Below are 22,645 nucleotides of genomic sequence, written 5' to 3'. Positions count from 1 at the left end.
ACATTAAAGGGAGAAGCAGATTAATAGCACATTATGTAATGATGACCTCTCCCCTTTATTAAGTATAAATTCCCATGGGAAAAAGCTGGAAGGATTAACATCAAATTTACCAGTAATTATCTGATTATTCTGATTATTAATCAGAAGAAAATAAAAATTTGGATAAAAATTTCATATAACTTACAATAATAAATAAAAAGAAAACATGCATACAAAAAATGGAAGAAAGCAAATACACCTACACTCAGAACCTATCATAGGATACAATGAATGCTGGCTTATATACTAAAGCAAAAGTTTAAGATTTTGCTTTTGGCAGGGTAAAAGTGAGTGTCAATTTTTTGTCTATTTTGATACAGCAGAGTCTGACAATAGTTTTTGGGTTCATACAAATTGCTAAGGAAATCAATTTTTCCATATTCATCATAGAAAATAAAAACATATTCACGCTTAATCCACTGAAGAATTAAGAGGTTTGTTTTTAAATATTTCCTTCATTTTGCCACAATTGTTTATAGTTTTTGCAAAAATACACATATACCACACCTAGAACAGAATCTCAAAAAAAAAATCTACCTTTCTTTTAGATTCAATGACTAATTCAAAATGCTTTGGTTTTGGTATTTTCCTTTTAGTGCTTACTGATTTTATTAATTATTACTGGTAACATCTTCACTAGAAATCTAAGCTATATTCTTCCTATTTTATAAGAAAAAGCCCCTGGATTTGCTGAAATAGCAGCAATAATAGGTTTGGTTCAGATAACACAATAATGAAAGATGTGTTAAAATATTAATTTTAATTTCTAAAGTAATACTAGAATCTAGCTGTCATTTTAAAGCATTAGTAAAATATATTCTTGTGGCTTATAAAAATCAAACTGGTGCTACAAGATTTGCTTATAGCATATATACAGAAATAACTAAATGTAAATAATGAGTATTTGTGCACTTAGGTAGAGAGTCTATTTAAAAATATAGGGACTGGACTGGGTGCAGTGTCTCACGTCTGAAATCCCAGCACTTCGGGAGTCCAAAGCAGTAGGATCGCTTGAGCCCAGGAGTTTGAGACCAGCCTGGGCAACATGATGAGACCCTGTCTCTAAAAATGAAAGGCAGAAAACACACATACATATATATATATGTTTTTATATATGTTTTCTATATGTATATATGTTTATATATATATGTTTGCTATTTTCTAACCTATTATTGCTGCTATATATTTAAGTCTATGAAAGACATATATATACACATATGCATATATTAATAATATATAATATAGCCTATTATATATTATATTATAATCATATATATAAATTATTATATTATTTATAGTGTTATATGTTTATTTAGAATAAATATTACTATATTATTATATAACATATGTTATATACAATTATAATTATAATATATGTTATATTATATATTATAATAATAGGTTAGAGACATATATGTGACATATATATATAGGTTTTACATATATATTCCTTCCATATATTTAAATTGGTGAAAAGGTAATGATGGTCTTTGCCATTACTTTCAATGGTGAAAACCACAATTACTTTTGCACCAACTATATATAGAGTTCCATATATAGAGAGAGCACTTGCTATGTACCAGAATCTATTCTATGTGCTTAATGCATTTAATTCTCACAACAACTCTATAAAACATGTTCTATCCAGCAAAAGAAACTATCATCAGAGTGAACAGGCAACTTACAGAATGGGAGAAAATGTTTGCAATCTATCCACCTGACAAAGGGCTAATATCCAAAATCCACAAGGAACTTAAACAAATTTACAGGAAAAAAACAAACAACCCCATCAAAAAGTGGGCAAAGGATATGAACAGACACTTCTCAAAAGAAGACATTTATGCAGCCAACAAACATAAAAAGAAGCTCATCATCACTAGTCATTAGAGAAATGCAAATCAAAACCACAATGAGATACCATCTCACACCAGTTAGAATGGTGATCATTAAAAAGTCAGGAAACAACAGATGCTGGAGAGGATGTGGAGAAATAGGAATGCTTCTACACTGTTGGTGGGAGTGTAAATTAATTCAACCATTGTGGAAGACAGTGTGGCGATTCCTCAAGGATCTAGAACCAGAAATACCATTTGACCCAGCAATCCCATTACTGGGTACATACCCAAAGGATTATAACTTATTTGACTAGAAAGACATATGCTCATGTATGTTCATTGCTGCAGCGTTCACAATAGCAAAGACTTGGAACCAACCCAAATGTCCACCAATGATAGACTGGATAAAGAAAATGTGGCACATATATACCATGGAATACTATACAGCCATAAAAAAGGATGAGTTCATGTCCTTGCAGGAACATGGATGAAGCTGGAAACCATCATTCTCAGCAAACTAACACAAGAACAGAAAACCAAACACCACATGTTCTCACTCATAAGTGGGAGCTGAACAATGAGAACACATGGACACAAGGAGGGGAACATCACACACAGGGGCCTGTGAGGGGGTGGGGAGCAAGGGGAGGGATAGCATTAGGAGAAATACCTAATGTAGATGATGGGCTGATGGGTGCAGCAAACCGCCATTGCAATCGCCATCTAAATTGCAAACATTTTCTCCCATTCCATAAGTTGCCTGTTCACTCTGATAATAGTTTCTTTTGCTGGATAGAACATGTTTTATAGAGTTGTTGATACCTATGTAACAAATCTGCACATTCTGCACATGTATCCCAGAACTTAAAGTATAATAATAAAAAATAAAAGAAAAAAGAAAAAGAAAAAATGTGCTATCATTATCTCCACTTTACAATAATGAAATTGAGATGAAGAGAATTTAAGTAACCTACCCAAAATCACATGGCTAGTAGCTGGCAAAACTGTGATTTGATAACTTAAAGAGTGTCATTGGATTGTTGGTAACTCAAAAGGTAAGTGTTTGAGGGGATGGATCCCATTCTCCATGATGTGCTTATTTCACATTGCATGCCTATATGAAAACATCACATGTACCCCATAAATATATACACCTATTATGTACCCACAAAAATTAAAAATAAAAATAAACAAAAACTAATATTTGAACTAGACAGTTAGACTCCAAAGTCCCCTCCCCACCGCCACCCTCACTGATAACCCTAAATCAAAAACAAACTGTTATAACACAACCTGGTTACTTATCAGTCGCTCATCAGTTCACACATTGTTATCAGTTCAACATGACCTAGCAAATTAAGTTATAAGCTAGTATCACTGTAATTTAAGATAAATATCATTTATCTAGGCCCCATCTTATATACACATAATTTAAAAGATGGAAGTGACGGTAAAGATGGTATACTGTACTATAGCTATACTATACAGTTTCCCTCAGTTGTACAATTAAGGAAACTGAGGTCCAGACAAGTGTTTTTATTTGCTTAAGATCATAAAATAAGTTTATGTTATCAGTGCATAAAGCAGATCCCAGCAGAGTTAACAAAAAAAAATGCTGAACCTTTGGAAACAATGCATACTTAGTGCATCATATATATTTTACTTTGTTTCACCATGTCATATTCATTAGTCATTAAGGATACTAGTTAGCTAAAAGAATGCAAGATGCACCATATTCCTACAAAGGAATGAAAGAACTAATATCTCATCATCTCATATCCAGTCTAAGTTGCAAAACCATTATCACAAGCAATTTCTAATTTGAAAATAGATTTGGTTCCAAAATTTCACAAATAAGAACAAGAAATGAATTTTGTTTACACCAACAACAGGCAGCAGAGAGGCAAATCAAGAATGAACTCCCATTCACAATCACTACAAAGAGAACAAAATACCTAGGAACACAGCTAACAAAGGATGTGAAGGACCTCTTTAAGGAGAACTACAAACCACTGCTCAAGGAAATAAGAGAGAACACAAACAAATGGAAAAAGTGCCGTCTTCACGGATAGAAAGAATCAATATTGTGAACATGGCTATACCGCCCAAAGTAATTTATAATTTCAATGCTATTCCCATCAAACTACCATTGACATTCTTCACAGAAGAAAAAAAATTATTTTAAATTTCATATGGAATCAAAGAAGACTCCATATAGCCAAGACAATCCTAAGCAAAAAGAACAAAGCTGGAGGCATCACGCTACCAGACTTCAAAATATACTACAAGGCTACGGTAACCAAAACAGCATGGGACTGGTATGATAACAGACATATAGACCAATGGTGCAGAACAGAGACCTCAGAAATAACACCACACATCTACAACCATCTGATCTTCGACAAATCTGACAAAAACAAGCAATGAGGAAAAGATCTCCTATTCAGTAAATGGTGGTGGGAAAACTGCCTACCCATTATGCATAAAACTGAAACTGGACCCCTTTCTTATACCTTATACAAAAATTAACTCAAGATGTATTAAAGACTTAAACGTAAAACCCAAGAAGAAAACCTATGCAATACCATTCAGGACATAGGCACGGGCAAAGACTTCACGAGGAAAATGCCAAAAGCAATTGCAAAAAAAGCCAAAATTGACAAATGGGATCTAATTAAACTAAAGAGCTTCTGTACAGCAAAAGAACCTATCATCAGAGTGAACAGGCAACCTACAGAATGGGAGAAAATTTTTGCAATCTATCCATCTGACAAAGGTCTAATTTCCAGAATTTACAAGGCACTTAAACAAATTCACAAGAAAAAAAAAACCCTATTAAGGTGGGCAAAGGATATGAACAGACACTTCACAAAAGACATTTACATGGCCAACAAACATATTTTAAGAATCTCAGCATCACTGATCATCAGATAAATGCAAATCAAAACCACAATGAGATACCATCTCATGCCAGTCAGAATAGCAGTTATTAAAATGTTAGGAAACAATAGATGCTGGTGAGGCTGTGGAGAAATAGGAACGCTTTTACACTGTTAGTGGGAGTGTAAATTAGTTCAACCATTGTGGAAGACAGTGTGGCGATTCCTCAAGTATCTAGAACCAGAAATGCCATTTGACCCAGCAATCTCATTACTGGGTATATACCCAAAGTAATATAAATCATTCTACTATAAAGACACATGCACATATATGTTTACTGCAGAACTATTTACAATAGCAAAGACATGGAACCAACCCAAATGCCCATCAATGACAGACTGGATAAAGAAAATGTGGTACATATACATCATGGAATACTATGCAGCCATAAAAAGGAATGAGATCATGTCCTTTGCAGGGACATGGATGAAGCTGGAAACTATCATCCTCAGCAAATTAACACAGGAACAGAAAATCAAACACCATGTGTTCTCACTCGTAAAAGGGAGTTGAACATTGAGAACAGGTGGACCCAGAGAGGGGAACAACATACACCAGGGCCTGTTGGGAAGTAAGGAGTAGGGGAGGGAACTTAGAGGATGGGTCAATAGGTGCAACAAACTACCATGGCACATTATACCTATGTAACAAACCTGCATGTTCCGCACATGTAACTCGTTGTTGGATTTTTTTTTTAGAAGAAGAAATAAAAAAAAAATTAAACTAAACAGTTCTTCCTATGGATACCACTCTCCAATTTCCTCACCTTAGATCTAGCAAAAGTCAAATCATTAAGTGATCATGCTGATGCCTGTCTACAAGTAGTTCTCAACCTTGGCTATATAATTAGAATCGCTTGGGGAACATTTCAAGAATGATAGTGTCCCAGGTTTTATCCCAGACCAATTAAATTACATTTTCTGGGATAGGGCAGAGTTGCATCATGGGAACTAAGGGGAAGATGTACAATGCAGTAGGCAGCACAAGAAAGTGCATCTGTGTTAGAGATGGAGTTTAGGATGGGGTAAAATATTCAGGACATAGGAGATTGTGGGGAGTGCAGTGTCACTCTAGGGTTAGAGAAGCAGCTAGATAAGGGGGTGAGACAGAAAGATGAGAAAGGAATTCTACATGGCAGACATTTAGAAGATTTGCTGGAGATAGCAGTCCCTAGATAGCCAATCACAGGAAGAGATATACATAAATCAAAGTGCCTAAGCCACAGGCTCTCTATGCACAGAATTCCCGAGAGAACACCATCCCTTCTTTAGGGAAGTAAATAAAAATAGTTTACCCCCACATATATTTCATTCACATATTTTGAAATGGTTGCCACAGGCCCAGCAGACAGAAGTGGACCTGCAAAGCTGTATTTTGTGGGAGAAATTTGCATCTGTAGAAAATGCGTTAGTGCAGCCAGGCTCTCCCTTTCTAGACCTTTTTTTTTTTTTTTCAAATCTAGGAGAGATTAACTGAGAATCTGACACCTGCCAAGGTCTGAAAAGAAACATTCACCATCTATTTTCTCTGTGGGCTGCCAAGGATTTAGCTACAAAACAAGACCTCCTTTGCTACCCAAGTCTCTTCCTTTCTCCCTCTCATAACCTGTCTTGCCACTGAAACCTGTTTTACAAAGATCCAAACCCCCATTCTTTCTGTAACCTCAAGATGGTATACAAGCTTCCATACTGCACTGAGAGGGTAGGTCTTCATCCTGAAGGCTCCCATGTATACATGTCAAATACATTTATGTGCCTTTCCTCTTACCAATCTGCCTCCTGTCAGTAATATTTCAGCAAACCTTTAGGGGGCCAAAGACCTTAGCCCCGTATTAGCAGTAGGCTTGTATTCAAATGCCTACCCAATGTTTTCATCCAAACATAAGGGACAGAGATCCTCCTTTGCCATATAGACTGTAGTCTGCAACATGAGTACCAGGACTTCTCCTGTATGTCCTTTAATTTTGTGAGGTTTAATGAAAAAAGGTAGTCTGACCTAGGCTGCACTGACATATGCCTCAATTTGTTGGTAGAAATATGCCCAGAGCTGCCTAGGAATCAAGAGTATTTTGAATGAACGCTTGTGAATTTCTTATCATAATAAATGCATTGTATAATCATATTCTCTCACCAATCTTCTTGTGAGAGCTTCCTTTACTTGGCTTCCCTCAAACTATCCTTGAGTGACTCTCACATTCAGGTTTTCAACAGTTTCTCTTCCATGCTAGGAGTCTTTTTTTATTTTTTATTTTTTTTGAGATGGAGTCTCGCTCTGTCACCCAGGCTGGAGTGCAGTGGTGCGATCTCGGCTCACTGCAACCTCTGCCTCCCGGGTTCAAGCTATTCTCCTGCCTCAGCCTCCCAAGTAGCTGGGACCACAGGTGCCCGCCACCACGCCACCACACCTGGCTGATTTTTGTACTTTTAGTAGAGACAGGGTTTCACCATATTGGCCAGGCTGGTCTCAAACTCCTGACCTTGTGATTTGCCCACCTCGGCCTCCCAAAGTGCTGGGATTACAGGTGTGAGCCCCTGTGCCCGGACTTGCTAGGAGTCTTAAATGTTAAAGACAATGTTGCATCTATCTGGCTGCTGAGTCAGATGAAGAAAAAACAAGTGCATAGTTAATGGTGAGAAGTCATAGCTAATAATATTTAAAACTACAGCAGTACTTCAGAAAGATGAGCTCCTTCATGATGGCACCTCCTTTTTTTTAACCTTTCACAGTTAACAGCAAATTTTATAGTACTTTTCTCTATCAGTCCTGAAACCAACCAAATATTTTCATGCCACAACTATCATTGTTTAGAGGGACTAAGAATGTGTAGAGATTCTGAAAGTATGACCATCTATTTCTAAGAGAAGTGTTACAGTAGTTTCAAGAATCCCTGGCTCATTTATCCTTGCTCAGTGAAAGAAAAGAAGAAATACCCATAAAGAATACTATAAATAGGAAGGCACTGGTGTAAGTTATGTAAAACGACAGAGAAAATGTAGAGAAATACTATAATGGCTAAATTTTCTCCCCCTCTTTTATTCTTATAAGAGACAAAAAGAATGAAATCAAGAGATCAGATATCCTGAAAAAACTGCAATAATCTAAATGGCCACTATGGTTATCTAAATTATTTAAGACCTAACAATTTGCAAATTTCTCACTATTTAAAATTGCATGGTGTCAGCGTGGTTTTTTCTCTATGACAAGGGTGAAAAACCTGCAGCCTCATCACACTTGTGCCATTCCCAATATAAATATTCTTCTCTCTGCCTTCTCACCTACACATTTCAGCTGCTTCTTCCCCCAGGATCCTTTACTCACCAATATTCCATTGGTTATCAGTAGGAGTTGAGATGGTGGAAACACGCTTTCCCCTTCAAAGGTGCTGCTAGTTCCAAAGCTGTAGCCTCGGGCTCAGGAGTACCTTTCCACTCACCCCCATGCATGGATAATTAATATGCCATGAAGGGCTTTTACGATCTCTTTTGCTGGGATATTTTTAAGCTTGAGAAGTTTAAGAACAATTTAGTCTTTCTCCATACATACTCCATTCTCCTATCCCTTTTTTTGTCTATAGGTTTGGCCCTTAGCATGACTGGTTCTTGGGTGGATTTCATACAGTTCCTCCCCCAGGTATAAGTAAGTGAGAAGATCTCGTTGATTCCTGTCCTGAAGAAAGTTTCAGATTTGCCCCTGAAGTGACCCTGGAAGAATCCTCAGCCTTCAAGCTCTGTAGCCTGTATCTCCTGAGAAGACGCAGAGAAGCTCAGCAGAACCAAGGCTGGTTACTAGAGTCACCATTCTGTTGAGTACCTAAATACAATCATTATAATTATAATTATATATTAATAGCAATCATAATCTGGTATGGTGAAAGGGTCAAAGGCTTTGGAGCTAAAGAGACTGGGATATCTCTCAAATTTATCATATGTGTAACTTTGGGAAAGTTACTTAATTTGCCTCACGCTCAACTTCCTATTATATAAATTAGAGATAATTTTCGCTCCATGGAGTTACTAGGAAAATTAAGTAAAATAATCTGCATAAAGACCTTCATATTGAACTGGAACAGATTAGTTACTCAATAAATATTAAATTCTTCTATATCATGTTTATTTTTTGGCATGTACCAGACCAAAAAAAATTCTATAGATATGTCCATGTATCATACAAACTTTGACATTTAGGTGGGTGTTTTTGCATACATGAAACTACTATGTTGGTGGGATCTAGAGAAATAAATTATTTTACAAGCCAAGCAGAGCATAGAAAGGGGCCTTCTAATTAGACCCCTCTTCCAGCTTCTACTCAGTAGTGCTTAGGTTAATCAATAGAAGCAGCATGCAATGGAGAACACAACCAGGAGAAATTTTGAGTTTCACTGAAATCTTGGCCATGACATAACAATTACTTGAAATATCATTCACTTCAATCCAACAATCACTTATTGAAAATGTTATATACTTACATGATTTATATGATAGGATCAGAGTGAACTGTACTCCATACCCTGATTCGAAGCAACCAGCAAAACTTATTTTCTAAAAATTACATCAAATAGAATCAGAAGCTGTGAATAAAATTGTTTCTCAAAGCTCTGGGTGGTGCTCTGATTGAGAAAAATCATCCCAAAGGTAACTTAAAAGTCATTTAATTATCCAGCTACCTCATTTAAATTTACTAATAAAATACTTTTTACCGCCAAATGCCCAAATGGTTTCAGATTTCCATAAGAATATATATTATGGATCTATTATTTCAAAAGTCAGAAAAATTTCTTCTAGGAAATTATCAAGAGCATTAGACAACATTCTGGACCTAAGTGTAGTCATCTTTGTTAAGATAAGTTTTAAATGTATTTTTCATGGGGGTGTATGAACTGAAATTTTTTAAGCAATGTAACACAAATGGCATTTCTCTGGGAGACACTGTTTAACTCCCTGAGGCATAAAGACCAATATAAACACAAGTCAATCCATATGATAAGTAAACGCCCCAAAGCAAATACTGTGCACAGCTTTAACAAGAAGATTAAACAAGTCTTGAATCTGTCTCCTTTTATAGGTTACAACCAAGGATTCAAATAATGCTTTCATGATGTAGAAAATAATAAATCAGAGTCACATTGGACAGCAACTGGGGAACATACAAGGCACTTAAACACCACAAAGCCTGGATTTTCAGGTGTGCAACTTTTCACACTGATGAGATGTAAGATATTAAGAAAATATATTGCAAGAGAACTTTAAATTTTTAGTATTATTTATTTAGTATTTAAAGCTGCTATACTTTAAATTTTTAGTGTTTTTCTTTGAAACAATTTACCATGCAGATATGATTTCAAAATATTACAAACATTCATATATGTAATTAGCTGCATTTGACCTAATTCTGCTGACATTGTCTCCTGACATTCTCCTGTTGAATACAGCAAAATAAAGGCACCAGTAATCTCATGTACTAGTAAGATAATGTGATTTGGAATCATAACAGGAAATAATTTTTTAAGCAAGCAATTTATTTTGCTGAGCCCATTGAGATTGTAAATTGCCACCTGTGTTCCAGGACATTTTAGTTCCAAAGGATTTTTACTTATCCTTACTAGAGTTTTAGGTGGTTTCTTAGTGTTTGGAGTTGGATTCATCCTTTACATTTTTACACCTATTCACCAGATTTCGTAGTCTTTTAATAATCACAAAAATGAATATAGTTATGTGATACATAATGAATGTACAAATGAGATCCTTACCCCTAAATATAAAAAGATTCCATAGAACATAAATCTCCAGAAAAAACATCGCCGAAGGGCGTTAATGAGTTTAGGATTTTTCTTTGAAGCCAGCTCTCTATCCCATTCTCTGCAAAAGAATAAAAAGTGGGACAAATAAGTTGCATGTGCAAATATTTTAGTTGTCCTATTTCCCTTAACATAGCTTGATTCACACAAGTATATCCAAGGAGATTAACCCAAGTATTATAGAGACAAAATCTCATGGAGACCATACAACACCAAACACTCAGCCAGATATTTGGCAGAATTCAATGCTCTGCCATATATCACTGTGCAGGGAATTGATTTCATGAAAAGGCCACATTGTATGTGTTAAAGAAAAGTGTTGGGCTTCTAAAAAACAATGAAAAGGGTGGACAAATAAAGTAAGGCTTTTACGAATGCTAATTGCTGTGCTTAGAACAAGGTGGAAAAAATAAACACACAAACATTCTACATTTTTCCCTTATACCTTGATCTTTATTGGTTTAGAACTGTGGCAGATTTACAAGATTTCACTGTCAAATCAAAAACAAGTTAAAATGTCAGGTGGCTTTTTCTGTGATTTAACATGAGAAAAATCTGTTAGACTTTGTTTTTAAAAGTAGAGGCATAAACTATCATTAAACTTCATTTTCAACTACTAAAATCATTTATTAGAGTAAAGGCCTTTGAAAAATGAGAACAAGATCAAATTATATATTTTCTATTATAGTAAGAATAGACATTAAATAGTCTGAAAACTGGCTGAAATCTAGTAAACTTTCTGTTTTCTTTTAAATACTATAGGAACACCAGCTGATTGTATTTATTAAGTTATTGCCACTGATTTCTGTTAATGAAAGCCTTTTTTCTCTTCACAAAGGAATAAAATATCTCTAAATATTATCATCTTAATTTTCAAACTGTACAGAGATGAAAAATTTCATGAACCACAAGGAAGAACTAGGTAAACAATTAGACAAAGGCTTTACGTTTCATCAGTGGTTATTCCCATTACTGTCAAGTTACCATAAGTAAACATGGCTCTAAATCACTCTAAAGGAGTAATAGGCCGGGGCAGTGGCTCACGCCACTAATCCCAACACTTTGGGAGGCCAAGGCAGGCAGATCACTTGAGGTCAGGAGTTCAAGACCAGCCTGGCCAGCATAGCAAAACCCCATCTCTACAAAAATTAGCCAGGCATGGTGGTGCACGCCTGTAGTCCCAGCTACTCAGGAGACTGAGATTCGCTTGAACCCAGGAGGCAGAGTTTGCAGTGAGCTGAGATCACACCATTACACTCCAGCCTGGGTGACACAGCAAGACTCTGTCTCAAAAACAAACAACACAAACAAACAAAAAACATAGAGGAGTGATATACAGCTGAGATTTGAAGACAAGCCTGGCAATCTCTAAGCATGGATCTTGGCATCCCCTAGAAGCTTGCTAATGAGAGCCCTTCTATAAAGCCTAATTACCTTTTCCCATCTATTTCCCTCCCCACACGCTTCTCCACCTTTCTCTCGCACACAGAGCTAACCTCCCATCCATAACATTTGGTTACTCAGAGTAAGAAGCTAAATATGGAGCGGACTCACCTTCTCCATCAAAGGAGAAATGGATCAGATGGGAAAGCCAAGGAAGGGGTGTGTACATAAACCAACAAAATGGGTTCAATGTGAAAAAGTGGTCCACACCGAAGTAATGTAGAAAGGTGTTGTTATATTTCATAAGAGGTCTCTAGTGACCCTGGGCAATGTAGTTTTAGGAACATGGTGGAAACCATACTTCAGGAGCTGAGATGTAAATGAAAGTGAAGTAGAGAGACCAGGAGAGCAGAGAATGTTAGCTATGAAAGAAAAAATAGAATGGGGTAGTTACCTGAGCAGAAGGCAAGGTCGGGGAATTTCTTTAATGGGTGAAACTTGAACAACTTGGTGCCACAAATTGTTAGCACCAAGAGTAGGTGATGTGGTTCTAGTAGGACCACATACCAGGCCCAGATCAGAAGGGAAGAAGTTTTATTCTTAAAAAGTTCATATCCTGACTACAATCTTGGAACGGATGTGTGGTTTGCACACTGCAGTTATGTAGAGGATTCAATCCATGGTCACAAAATTGAGCCAGATAGGTTAATGTTCTTCAACCATCTGGCAACCACTTGAGGGCCATGGTCACAAGGCAGTTATGAAATGTGAAGCCAGGGTCACTTCCCAAGGGTGCAGAGGTACAAAGTACCAAAAATGGTATGTCACTCTTCCAAAGTATTTCAATAAATTTCAAATACCAATTTTATAAGAAAAGAAGTAATAGGGTGAAGAGATACAAAAATAAAACAAAACAAAAATAATAGAATGTATGGGTTTGTACTGGCATAGCATTGTTGAATTGAAGTAAAATAGGTATATTTTTTAAATTGAATCAACATGGGGGATACAGTGAAAACTGGAAAGAAAAAAATGTTAAGCCAGATAATTCTGCAAATTCAGATTCATGTTCTCTATCTGGCCATAAATACAAATGTATCACATTTTTCAATTAACCCAGCCCTACTCTGATTAATCATTCCCTCAGCATCCAATTAAAACTTAGATATTCAAAGCTGGGCACAGTGGCTCACACCTATAATCCCAGCATTTTGGGAGGCCAAGGTGGGCAGATCACTTGAGGTCAGGAGTTCAAGACCAGCCTGGCCAACATGGCGAAACTCCACATCTACTAAAATATAAAAATTAGCCAGGCGTTGTGGCGGGTGCCTGTAAACCCAGCTACTCGAGAGGCTGAGGCAGGAGAATCACTTGAACCCGGGAGACAAAGTTTGCAGTGAGCCAAAATTGTACCATTACACTCCAGCCTGGGCAACAGAGCAAGACTCTGTCTCAAAAACAACAGCAACAACAACAACAACAAACATTTAGATATTCAATACCCATTATATTATTTTGAACTTGTCAATATACCTGCAATGGATTATGTTTATATATTTTATCTCTCCAGCAATGCTACAGGTTTCTATGTAATGCTAGCCACTTCACATTCCATCATGGATTCATTCAACAAATATTTGTTGAGTATATACCATATGCCAGGCCCTATTCTAGGCACTTGGGGATACATCATAAACAAAAGAGATCGAACCCAATAAAAAATAAAAAACAAAACAAAGTATCCCTACCTCATGGCATTTGCACACACCAAGTGTTCAATAATAGAAGCTGGCCCTTGATCTTAGAAGTGTGAATCTGCTACTCCCACTAGCTTAATTCTTTGAATAAAATCAATAAAAATAAAGTTTAATATCTTACTTTGCCTTCAAAATGCCAAAAAAAGGAAATGAATTTAATTAAAAGAAACAAATTGCAAGTCAACTCAATGTTTTTACTTTGGTGCAATAATTTAGTAGCTATGTCTTATTTTTTATCCCCCTTCACTCTCCCTTTTATCTGGCATCAGGCCTGTGCTGTTGGCACGAGACTCAGCCTAGCTCATTCTAGACTATGAGTGGCCCAAGGGGTAAGCACTGTGACTCAAGAGTCTCTGGGATTTTTCACATTTAGCCAAGGACAAAGGGCTCCTTCTTTCGTGGTCCTTAAAGATAGGAGCAAAGAGTTCTAACCAGGGACCCACTTTATGTAGAAAGCTGGTCCGGTCTGAGAAAATAAAACCAGCATAAGGCAAATGCCACCAGGTGGCATTTGAGTCCTTGGTCCCATTGAGTTCCTAAGGCCAGTTCTCCACCTAGGTCTTCACACAGTTCAGGCTTCATGAGCCAATAAATTCGTTCTTTTTATTTACTTAAGCTAGTAAATTGGGTTTCTGTCACTGGCAATCAAAAGGGTCCTAACCTTTTGATTGGAAAGGAAACTGAGAGATTCTTTATGGGGGGGACTACCATTCCTAGAGAGCAAGGCAATACAGACCTCAGCTGGAATCATGGCTCCATCATTCATTAACTGGCAAAGTATATTATCTCTCTGAGCCTCAGTTTGCTTTTCTGTAAAATAGAGATAATAATGCTTTCCACTCAGAGTGGCTGAGAGGAGATATTCTACCTGGCATGTAACAGGTACTCAAAAATATACAATTTTTACATTTGTTTGATAACCAGTAGCCATTACCTTAAGACTTCCCAGGGAGTACATTTGTATTCAAATATAAAGGTTTTGAAAGCAAATATACACAATTTACTTCATAATGGTGTTACTTTAGTTTTCACAAAATCCATCTCATGGTCTCTAATAAGACAAATTCCCTGAAACCAAATGTGTATTTTTCAGGAAAAAAAATCATTTCTTAGGAAACTGATTATTTTTCTTTTATGATTTTATTGTTTAATGATTTCAGTCAACATTTCAGTGTGAAAATGAGATGTTCTTTTTTTTTTTTTTTTTTTTTTTTTTGAGAGAGAGAGGGTTTTGCTCTGTCACCCAGGCCAGAGTGCAGTGGCACAATCATAGCTCACTGCAACCTCAAACTCCTGGGCTCAAGTAATCCTCCTGCTTCAGCCTCCTGAGTAGCTGGGAATACAAGCATGCACTACCATTCCCAGCTAACTTTTTTATTTTGTGTAGAGATAAGATCTTGCTATGTTGCCCAGGCTGGTATCAAACTCCTGGTCTCAAGCAATCCTCTCATCTTGGCCTCCCAAGTAGTTGGGATTACAGGCATTAGCCATCATACTTGGCTCCTATTTTTAAATATAAGAATTAAACTTACAATATATTTGCTTTCTCTTCTCTAAATAATTAATAATATGAATTTCTCTCTTCAACTAAACAATGTATATGAACATACCTTTCCAATTTTTCAGATAGATTGTCAGCAGAATCAACAGAAGGGATTTGGTATATGTCTGACAATTCCAGGCGCTGTCTGTATCCTTTCCTCAAAATTGGTCTGGTCCAGCTAAAATAAAGAGAGGAGGAACAGATATTCACTTGATTTGCTCTCCATACAGATTTGGAATCTGATACTATTCAAATTTTCTGGCATATGGAAAATTATGCACATGTAAATATGAGAATAAAATAAGTCAATTTCTATAAATACCAGGCTTCATCTCTTACAGGCTACACCTGTATAAAACATCAATATTTCTGAACTAATGTGACTGTCACTTTGTCAAAGGGATTGGGAATAATAGTATGGTTTTTCCCAGGGAAAAAACAAACTGCTAAACATTCCATATTTAAATTATTCTTTAAAAAATAACTGCCCCCAAATAATCATATACTAGCAGTTTATAGCAAATTACTGAAGTCCAGCCTCTTCCATTTCAAATATAAAAAAACTCTGAATAAGACATGCACTTAATCAACATTTAATCAACAGCCTTATATAATTTTGTTACTGTAGCATGCATACTCAGTAATGAGCTATTCATTGAAAGAATGACTATAGCCAGAGAGTTAGTGATTAGTTTCTATCAATTTGTTGACTTAATTATCATGTCTGAATCATTACCTGAGGGTAGGATCATAACTTTCTTATGTTTTGTCTCCTCACTCCATAGCAGCTACACTCATCTGCCCTCTAGGCATCAATAAATAATAATTTATAATGGAAATTAGTAAAGTTGGCATGGGAAATCACTATGCAGGATACCCTAGTGATTTTCAAAAATATTGTTTCTAACTGTTGAGGATAAGGCAGAATAATCTTCATAAAGATAGGAAAATCTAGAAAGAAGAAAGTAGAAGAGGAGGCAGAAGAAGGATTGTGAAATCAATCATGTACAAAGAGAAATTTCTAAATAAAATTCGAGAGCATGAGAGCTTTCTCAGGTAAAATTGAATATATTTATTAAAGAAAGGAATTGAACTGGGATTTAGTGAGTCCCAAACCTATGCTTTTCCCCTCAGCATCTTTCTTTTCTCTGGAGAGTTCTAAAATTTGTGTCATTCAGACCTTATTTGGTAATGTATCAAAATGCATGTTAAAGCACCAAAATTCAAAAGGGAGTGCTTTAGCAATATCTGAGAAGCAAGATAAATTCATTATAGAAAAGATATTCTAGCAAAGCCATTCAGAACAAAAAGAGAAAGGGCTATGCCAAATGCAAACGTTTTGACACTGTTCTGGGGCAAAACTTTGCCGGTGGCCCTCATATCCAACCTCACTGCTCCCACCCAGGTCCTTCTTTATACTTCCTTGGTCTGGAACTTCTTCAGTAGGCGCCTGCCCTGGGTTCTCGATATCTCTACAACTTGTCCTTCATTAAAACTTAACTGAATTAGGGCTCTAAGGTTAAGTAACTTCATCAATTATTCCTTAACTAAGATATTAATAAGTGAGTATGGTTTACTATGTCATATTTTTTCCATTAATTTGCAATATCCGCATTTTAACAAGAGCTGTCTTTAACAAAGAGCAATAATTAGGTTTACCCTTCATTGCCCAGTCTGATTCATTTGTAATTTTTCCTGGAGAGCAATAAAGAAAATAGTTGAGGCCAGTCTGAATACAGCAGGAAAATGAATGCCATGATCATCAGTGGACATCGTCTGAGAAAGTGATGGCACACCCACCTGGTGCATACTATCCCAGTATCTAACACAAAGAACAGAAGGAAAGTCGAACATACAGGTGGCAATTAGGCTGTAAAAAAATCTGGGACAGCAATTTATGATATAATTTAGATTATGAGCCCTTGTAAACTAAAGTCAAGAAGTGAAAAGGTGAAGTAAGTGTTTACTACTAATAAAAAACCGTGTATTTAGCGCTTTCCAAAGTGCCTTCATAAACATGAGCAGGTTGTGGTTTTCATTTGAAAATCTTCTTAAATGGGTAGAACTAAAAGGGATCATTGCTCAATTTTATTGATAAAGAGATGGAGGCTTAGAGATGCTAAACTTTACTAAATGGCAAAGCCTAGGTCTTTCCACATTCTTTTGACTTCATTCATTCTTTTACCACGTTCAACTTTCCCTATTTAAGAAAATTTGGTATGCTGGGTTGTGCTAGACAGACAGCTGGGAGAAGAGCCTGAAAGCAGGAAGAACAAAAGATAGCAGACTGCATGTAGTGGTGTTGCATGCAGGCAAATATTTAACAATCCCCTCTCTGGAAAACAAAAACTGACTTACGGCATTTGCCAATTTCTATGATATAAATACTCTCATCGTCACCATTTTAAAGCAACCAAATATAAAGTCATTGAACACAGAGTTGGGAAGGGATACACAGTTCCATATTAGAATATAGTACAATGAAAGTGCAATAGAATATAGTCCACCTTTCAAATACAATGAAGGCAAATAACGTTAATAGCATAAATAATAGTAAAATGTAAAATAATTAGGTAGTGATAATTTTTGTTTTTTTGTTTGTTTGTTTGCTTTTTGTTTTTTGTTTTTTTTGGTTTTTTTTTTTTTTTTTTTTTTGAGACAGAGTTTCACTCTTGTTGCCCAGGCTGGAGCAATCTCAGCAATCTCAGCTCACCACAACCTCCACCTCCTGGGTTCAAGCAATTCTCCTGCCTCAGCCTCCAGAGTAGCTGGGATTACAGGCATGCAACACCATGCCCGGCTATTTTTTTATATTTTTAGTAGAGACAGGGTTTCTCCATGTTGGTCAGGTTGGTCTCGAACCCCTGACTTCAGGCAATCCACCTGCCTTGGTCTCCCAAAGTGCTGAGATTACAGACGTGAGCCAGTGTGCCCAGCCAACTTTTGAGTTTTTAATACTTTTGTTTTAATATAATTTATTTAATTATAAGTTGAAATAATTTAATTTTTAATAATGGCCATGTTTAACAATTAGCTCACAAATTTTCTGAAAATTTAAAAATCAGCTCAGCTGGAAAGAGCTAAGTGCAGCAGATCACTTACTGCCAGATGTTTGAAAGGCTTAGAATGAGGGTAATGGCACTGTGTGTGGATGGAAAAAGAACCTGTAGAACATTTAGTAAAAAGGAAAATGTGCTCCCACTATTAATAAATTCTGCATTTTCAATATGTTTGAAATTATTAAAATATGACACTATATTTACAAATGAGCAGAATTTCACTATCTGTCAATACCATACCAAAAAAAGGCATTTTCAAGAAATGTAAAAATAAATCTCCTCAATCTCTTTTAAAAAATATAAACGTAACTCTTTTGGTCCTTATTTACAACCCAGTGACCTTTCCCATAAATGGCCAGTTCAGTTCAAAGTAACACAATTTGTGAGCTGCTTTTATAAAAAGCTTCCTGTGTTATCTGTGCCCATTTTAATAAGTTATGTTACACCATGACACATCGTTTTGATTAGCAAGAATGCCAGAGCCTAGCATCATCAAACCAAACAAATTCAGTAATATAAAGACTTAAGTTCACCATCTATAATTATTAGTATCACTTAGTATTTCCTGGAAGATTCACTACAATAAACCTCTATTTATATCCTGAAATACAAATTGGGTTTAAGGTAAATTATGATAACTAAAATCCATTAAGCTTATGCTGCCCAACAATGACCACAGAGTCATCTTAAGGAAATATTTTATTTTGTGAGGTTAAATCAATAAAATTGAATGAAAAATATGTCCCATCAGGCCAGGCGCGGTGGCTCATGCCTGTAATCCCAGCACTTTGGGAGGCCGAGGTGGGTGGATCACCTGAGGTAAGGAGTTCGAGACCAGCCTGACCAACATGGAGAAACCCCATCTCTACTAAAAATACAAAAAAAATTAGCCAGGCATGGGGGCACATGCCTGTAATCCCAGCTACTCGGGAGGCTGAGGCGGGAGAATTGCTTGAACCTGGGAGGCGGAGGTTGCGGTGAGCCGAGATTGTGCCATTGCACTCCAGCCTGGGCAACAAGAGGAAAACTCCGTCTCAAAAAAAAAAAAAGCAAGGAAGAAAATTATGTCCCATCAAAGAATTCTCCATGCCTACCTCAAGCCAGTCTTAGAAATACAAAAAAAAACCAGACATCTATACTTAGACACTTTATGAAATATTAGTTAGTGCAAAACTCCAGCCACCCTTTCTTTTGAAAAACACTGAGTATATTAAACCTAGAATGTTTAAATGCACAGTAAGGACTTTTCAGCATTTCTTCCACTAGAAATCAGTGATCATCCAGGTGTTTCATGAGACAAAGCAGACACACCTGGAATAACCAAAAAGCAATAAACTCGGCTCTGCCTTTCACTTGGGCCTGCTGTCTTCTCCTCTCACCTCTAGTTCATCTTATCCTTCTCTTTCATTCATAACCTCCATTCATAGCCACTACATATTGACGACAGACTTTTACATTGGTCTACTTAGAAATTTTGTTCAAAGCTCTGGCTATTTCTTTCTTTCTTATTGTCCTTTGTTTGTTTGTTTGTTTGTTTTTGTAGAGATAGGATCTCACCAGCCTGCCCAAGCTGGTTGCAAATTCCTGGGCTTAAGAGATCCTCCTGCCTTGGCCTCCCAAAGTCCTGGAATTACAGGCATGAGCCACCACCACGCCCAGCCTAGTTCTGACTATTTCTAACAGAAGCTAATTAATCATTCACTATGGGATAGCAAACAGAGATCCCTAAGGCATACAGATTTTACTATGTATAAGTTTTAAACTAACTTTGAAAAAAAAGTCTAGCATCCTAGATACACTGTTCTGTTCACTTAACTATAAGAGATTTCAGATTTTATTGAGGAAAAGCCCTATCACTTGATTTTTTAAACACACACACACACACACACACACATACAGATGAAACTATAGTAAATTTCATTTCTTAGGACAAAAATTCCAATTTTTGTATAGAGTGACTTGTAATTCCTTATAAAAAAAGAACTTGCCAATTATAATCACTATTAAAGCTTTGATTTTCATAACATATCCTCCTAAAGTCATATAATTAAAGCTTATACTCATTTTTCGATCTGACATTTGCCTTTTATTAATCCAACAGACGCATCTGACATTTTCATCTGCCAAAACTTCAGATGAAGGTCATGGATATCAGATCTTTTCAAGTCAAAATGATTTTTAGTGTAGAAAACAATCATGCTTCCATGTATTTAACATTACTTTTTATTTGACTAGGCAAATAAAATAAAATGTAATAAAATAAAATAGCAAATTCAAACCACTAATTGCATGACACTTCTCCCAAATACTGACATACTAATACACTTAAAGACTAATAGCCTTTTTCCTTTTTGCATGAAATAATTAACACTTGAGGAATTAATAGCAATTACTCTAGTTTGTGTAGACAAATTCAAATACATTAGATAATTTACGATCATCCAATGTATTTGCCATGAGTTTGAAATAGGCCACACAATCTGGATAGTCCTAACCAAAAAAAAAAAAAAACAAATGTTGAAGACAGGCAGAGGAAAGAGGGGACTCATTGGAAAAGATTGTGATCATAAATCCCAAACTTCTAGAGCACAGCTCTACCACTTTGCTTTAGTTATTTTGATAAGTGACTATGATGGGGAGGATTGATTTGAGACTAAAACTCATCTAGTGTCTATAAGGATATTTTTCTAAAATCATAAATAACATTTTGAATGTCACATTTATTTTATCCAATTTAGATTCAGAGTTATTTAGTCAGATGTATTTTTCTCAAAGAATCATAGTAAAAGTAAGACTTGACAAAGTGACACTATCCAGCTCTCTAAAGTCCTGTGTAAAACTTGTAGGCTTCAAGAATTCAATTTAAAATCGCAGTATTGGGGTCAAGTTACTAATTTCCCCTCCTCTGATTCCACAAGGTATTTAGCAGTGTTTGCTTCTTCTCCATAAAATGGTGAATTTATAAGCAATAATCACTTGGTCAGCTTAATCAACTTTAGGGAGTATATGCTCGCTAAAGACAAGCCTTGTGTATATTTGAGTTAATTGTTCATGAGGCTTAATTTTACCAAGGGACTTGTAGAAGTTCTTTTTCTTTCTCTAGGTAGGTAAACACCATTAAAGTGGTCAATTAATTTCAGAAGCTCTGGAGAACTAATTATTTGCTGCTAAACAAAAGACTACAAACCAATACTGAAAAATCTTCTGGAGGTCCAGGATTTACAACCATACAGGCACTCTAATGGAAATTAATTCGCTAACTTCGTACCTAATGAATCCAAACATTAAATAGAAAATTGATCTACCCATTTCATGCAATGCTTCTAAACTATAAACATTATTAGGAACAGATGTATATTAAGAAAATATCAAAAAAGATATTTTCTTTTTTGCTTCTCTATATTCTCTAATGTTTAACAATAGCATGCATAACTTTGGAAGGAAAGAATTCTTTTTCATTAAAGAAAAGGTATGTGTAATTATAATGCATTAATTGCTATGGGTAACTATTAATGTAAATTTTCTGGCCAAATATGTTCTAACTTCATGATTTTCATATAATGCTCACTATCAATATTAATTTTCTATAAAATCACTTTTTCTTTCTCAACATGGTTGTCTCACACATGGTTTCTTTCTCAACAAGGTAATATTTCAACTTGAAGAATACGAATCCCCAGTCACCTGATGCCTACTACAAATCTGTTATTGAAAAAAACTGAACTAAAGATTTTAAGAAGAAAACACAGCCCTAGCTTGTAACCTTGTCTCTATTATTTCCCAGTGATATCACCTTGGAAAAAGCTCTGAAGATCTCTCAGCTACAGTTCCTGCTGGAGATAATAACTACCATGACCACTATTCCTGATGTTCATGAGAGCCAAATTCAATGTTGTCTACAAAGCATTATGTCTGTACATTATTACATGCTTCTTCATATCAACTGCTTGGCTTTGGTTTAATTTTCAAAGCACCAGAATTTATTATTGGGATTATAACAATAATGATAGCTAACATTAGTATTCATTACCATAGACCTGCATAATTCTAAATATTTCACATACATTATTTCATCTGATCCCCACAACAATTCAAGAGGTAGGTCTTGGTAATATCTCCAACTTACAGTTGAGAAACTGAGGCTAAGGAAGCTTAATTAGTTAATTTGTCAAGGGCAGAGTTAGAATTTTAAAATTAGGATTGTGACACCAAAGCCTACACATGTATCCAATTTGCCATATTACAACTAATTTTTTAAAGTAGCATACACTTAGATACAACACCAGAAGCACAAA

General features: G+C 35.9%; 1 protein-coding gene across 1 annotated transcript in view; it reads right to left on the bottom strand.

The window, feature by feature from the left end:
- The window catches only part of CFTR (CF transmembrane conductance regulator), a 183,074-nt gene that overhangs the window by 143,397 nt on the left and 17,032 nt on the right, over positions 1-22,645 (bottom strand). Inside the window, 2 exon segments of the mRNA NM_001079917.1 lie at positions 10,561-10,669; positions 15,359-15,469. Of these exon segments, the coding sequence (NP_001073386.1) occupies positions 10,561-10,669; positions 15,359-15,469 (220 nt within the window).

Source organism: Pan troglodytes, chromosome 6 (genome assembly GCF_028858775.2).
Source record: "Pan troglodytes isolate AG18354 chromosome 6, NHGRI_mPanTro3-v2.0_pri, whole genome shotgun sequence".
Lineage (NCBI taxonomy): Eukaryota > Metazoa > Chordata > Mammalia > Primates > Hominidae > Pan > Pan troglodytes.
This window is presented reverse-complemented; position numbering and strand designations above follow the sequence as displayed.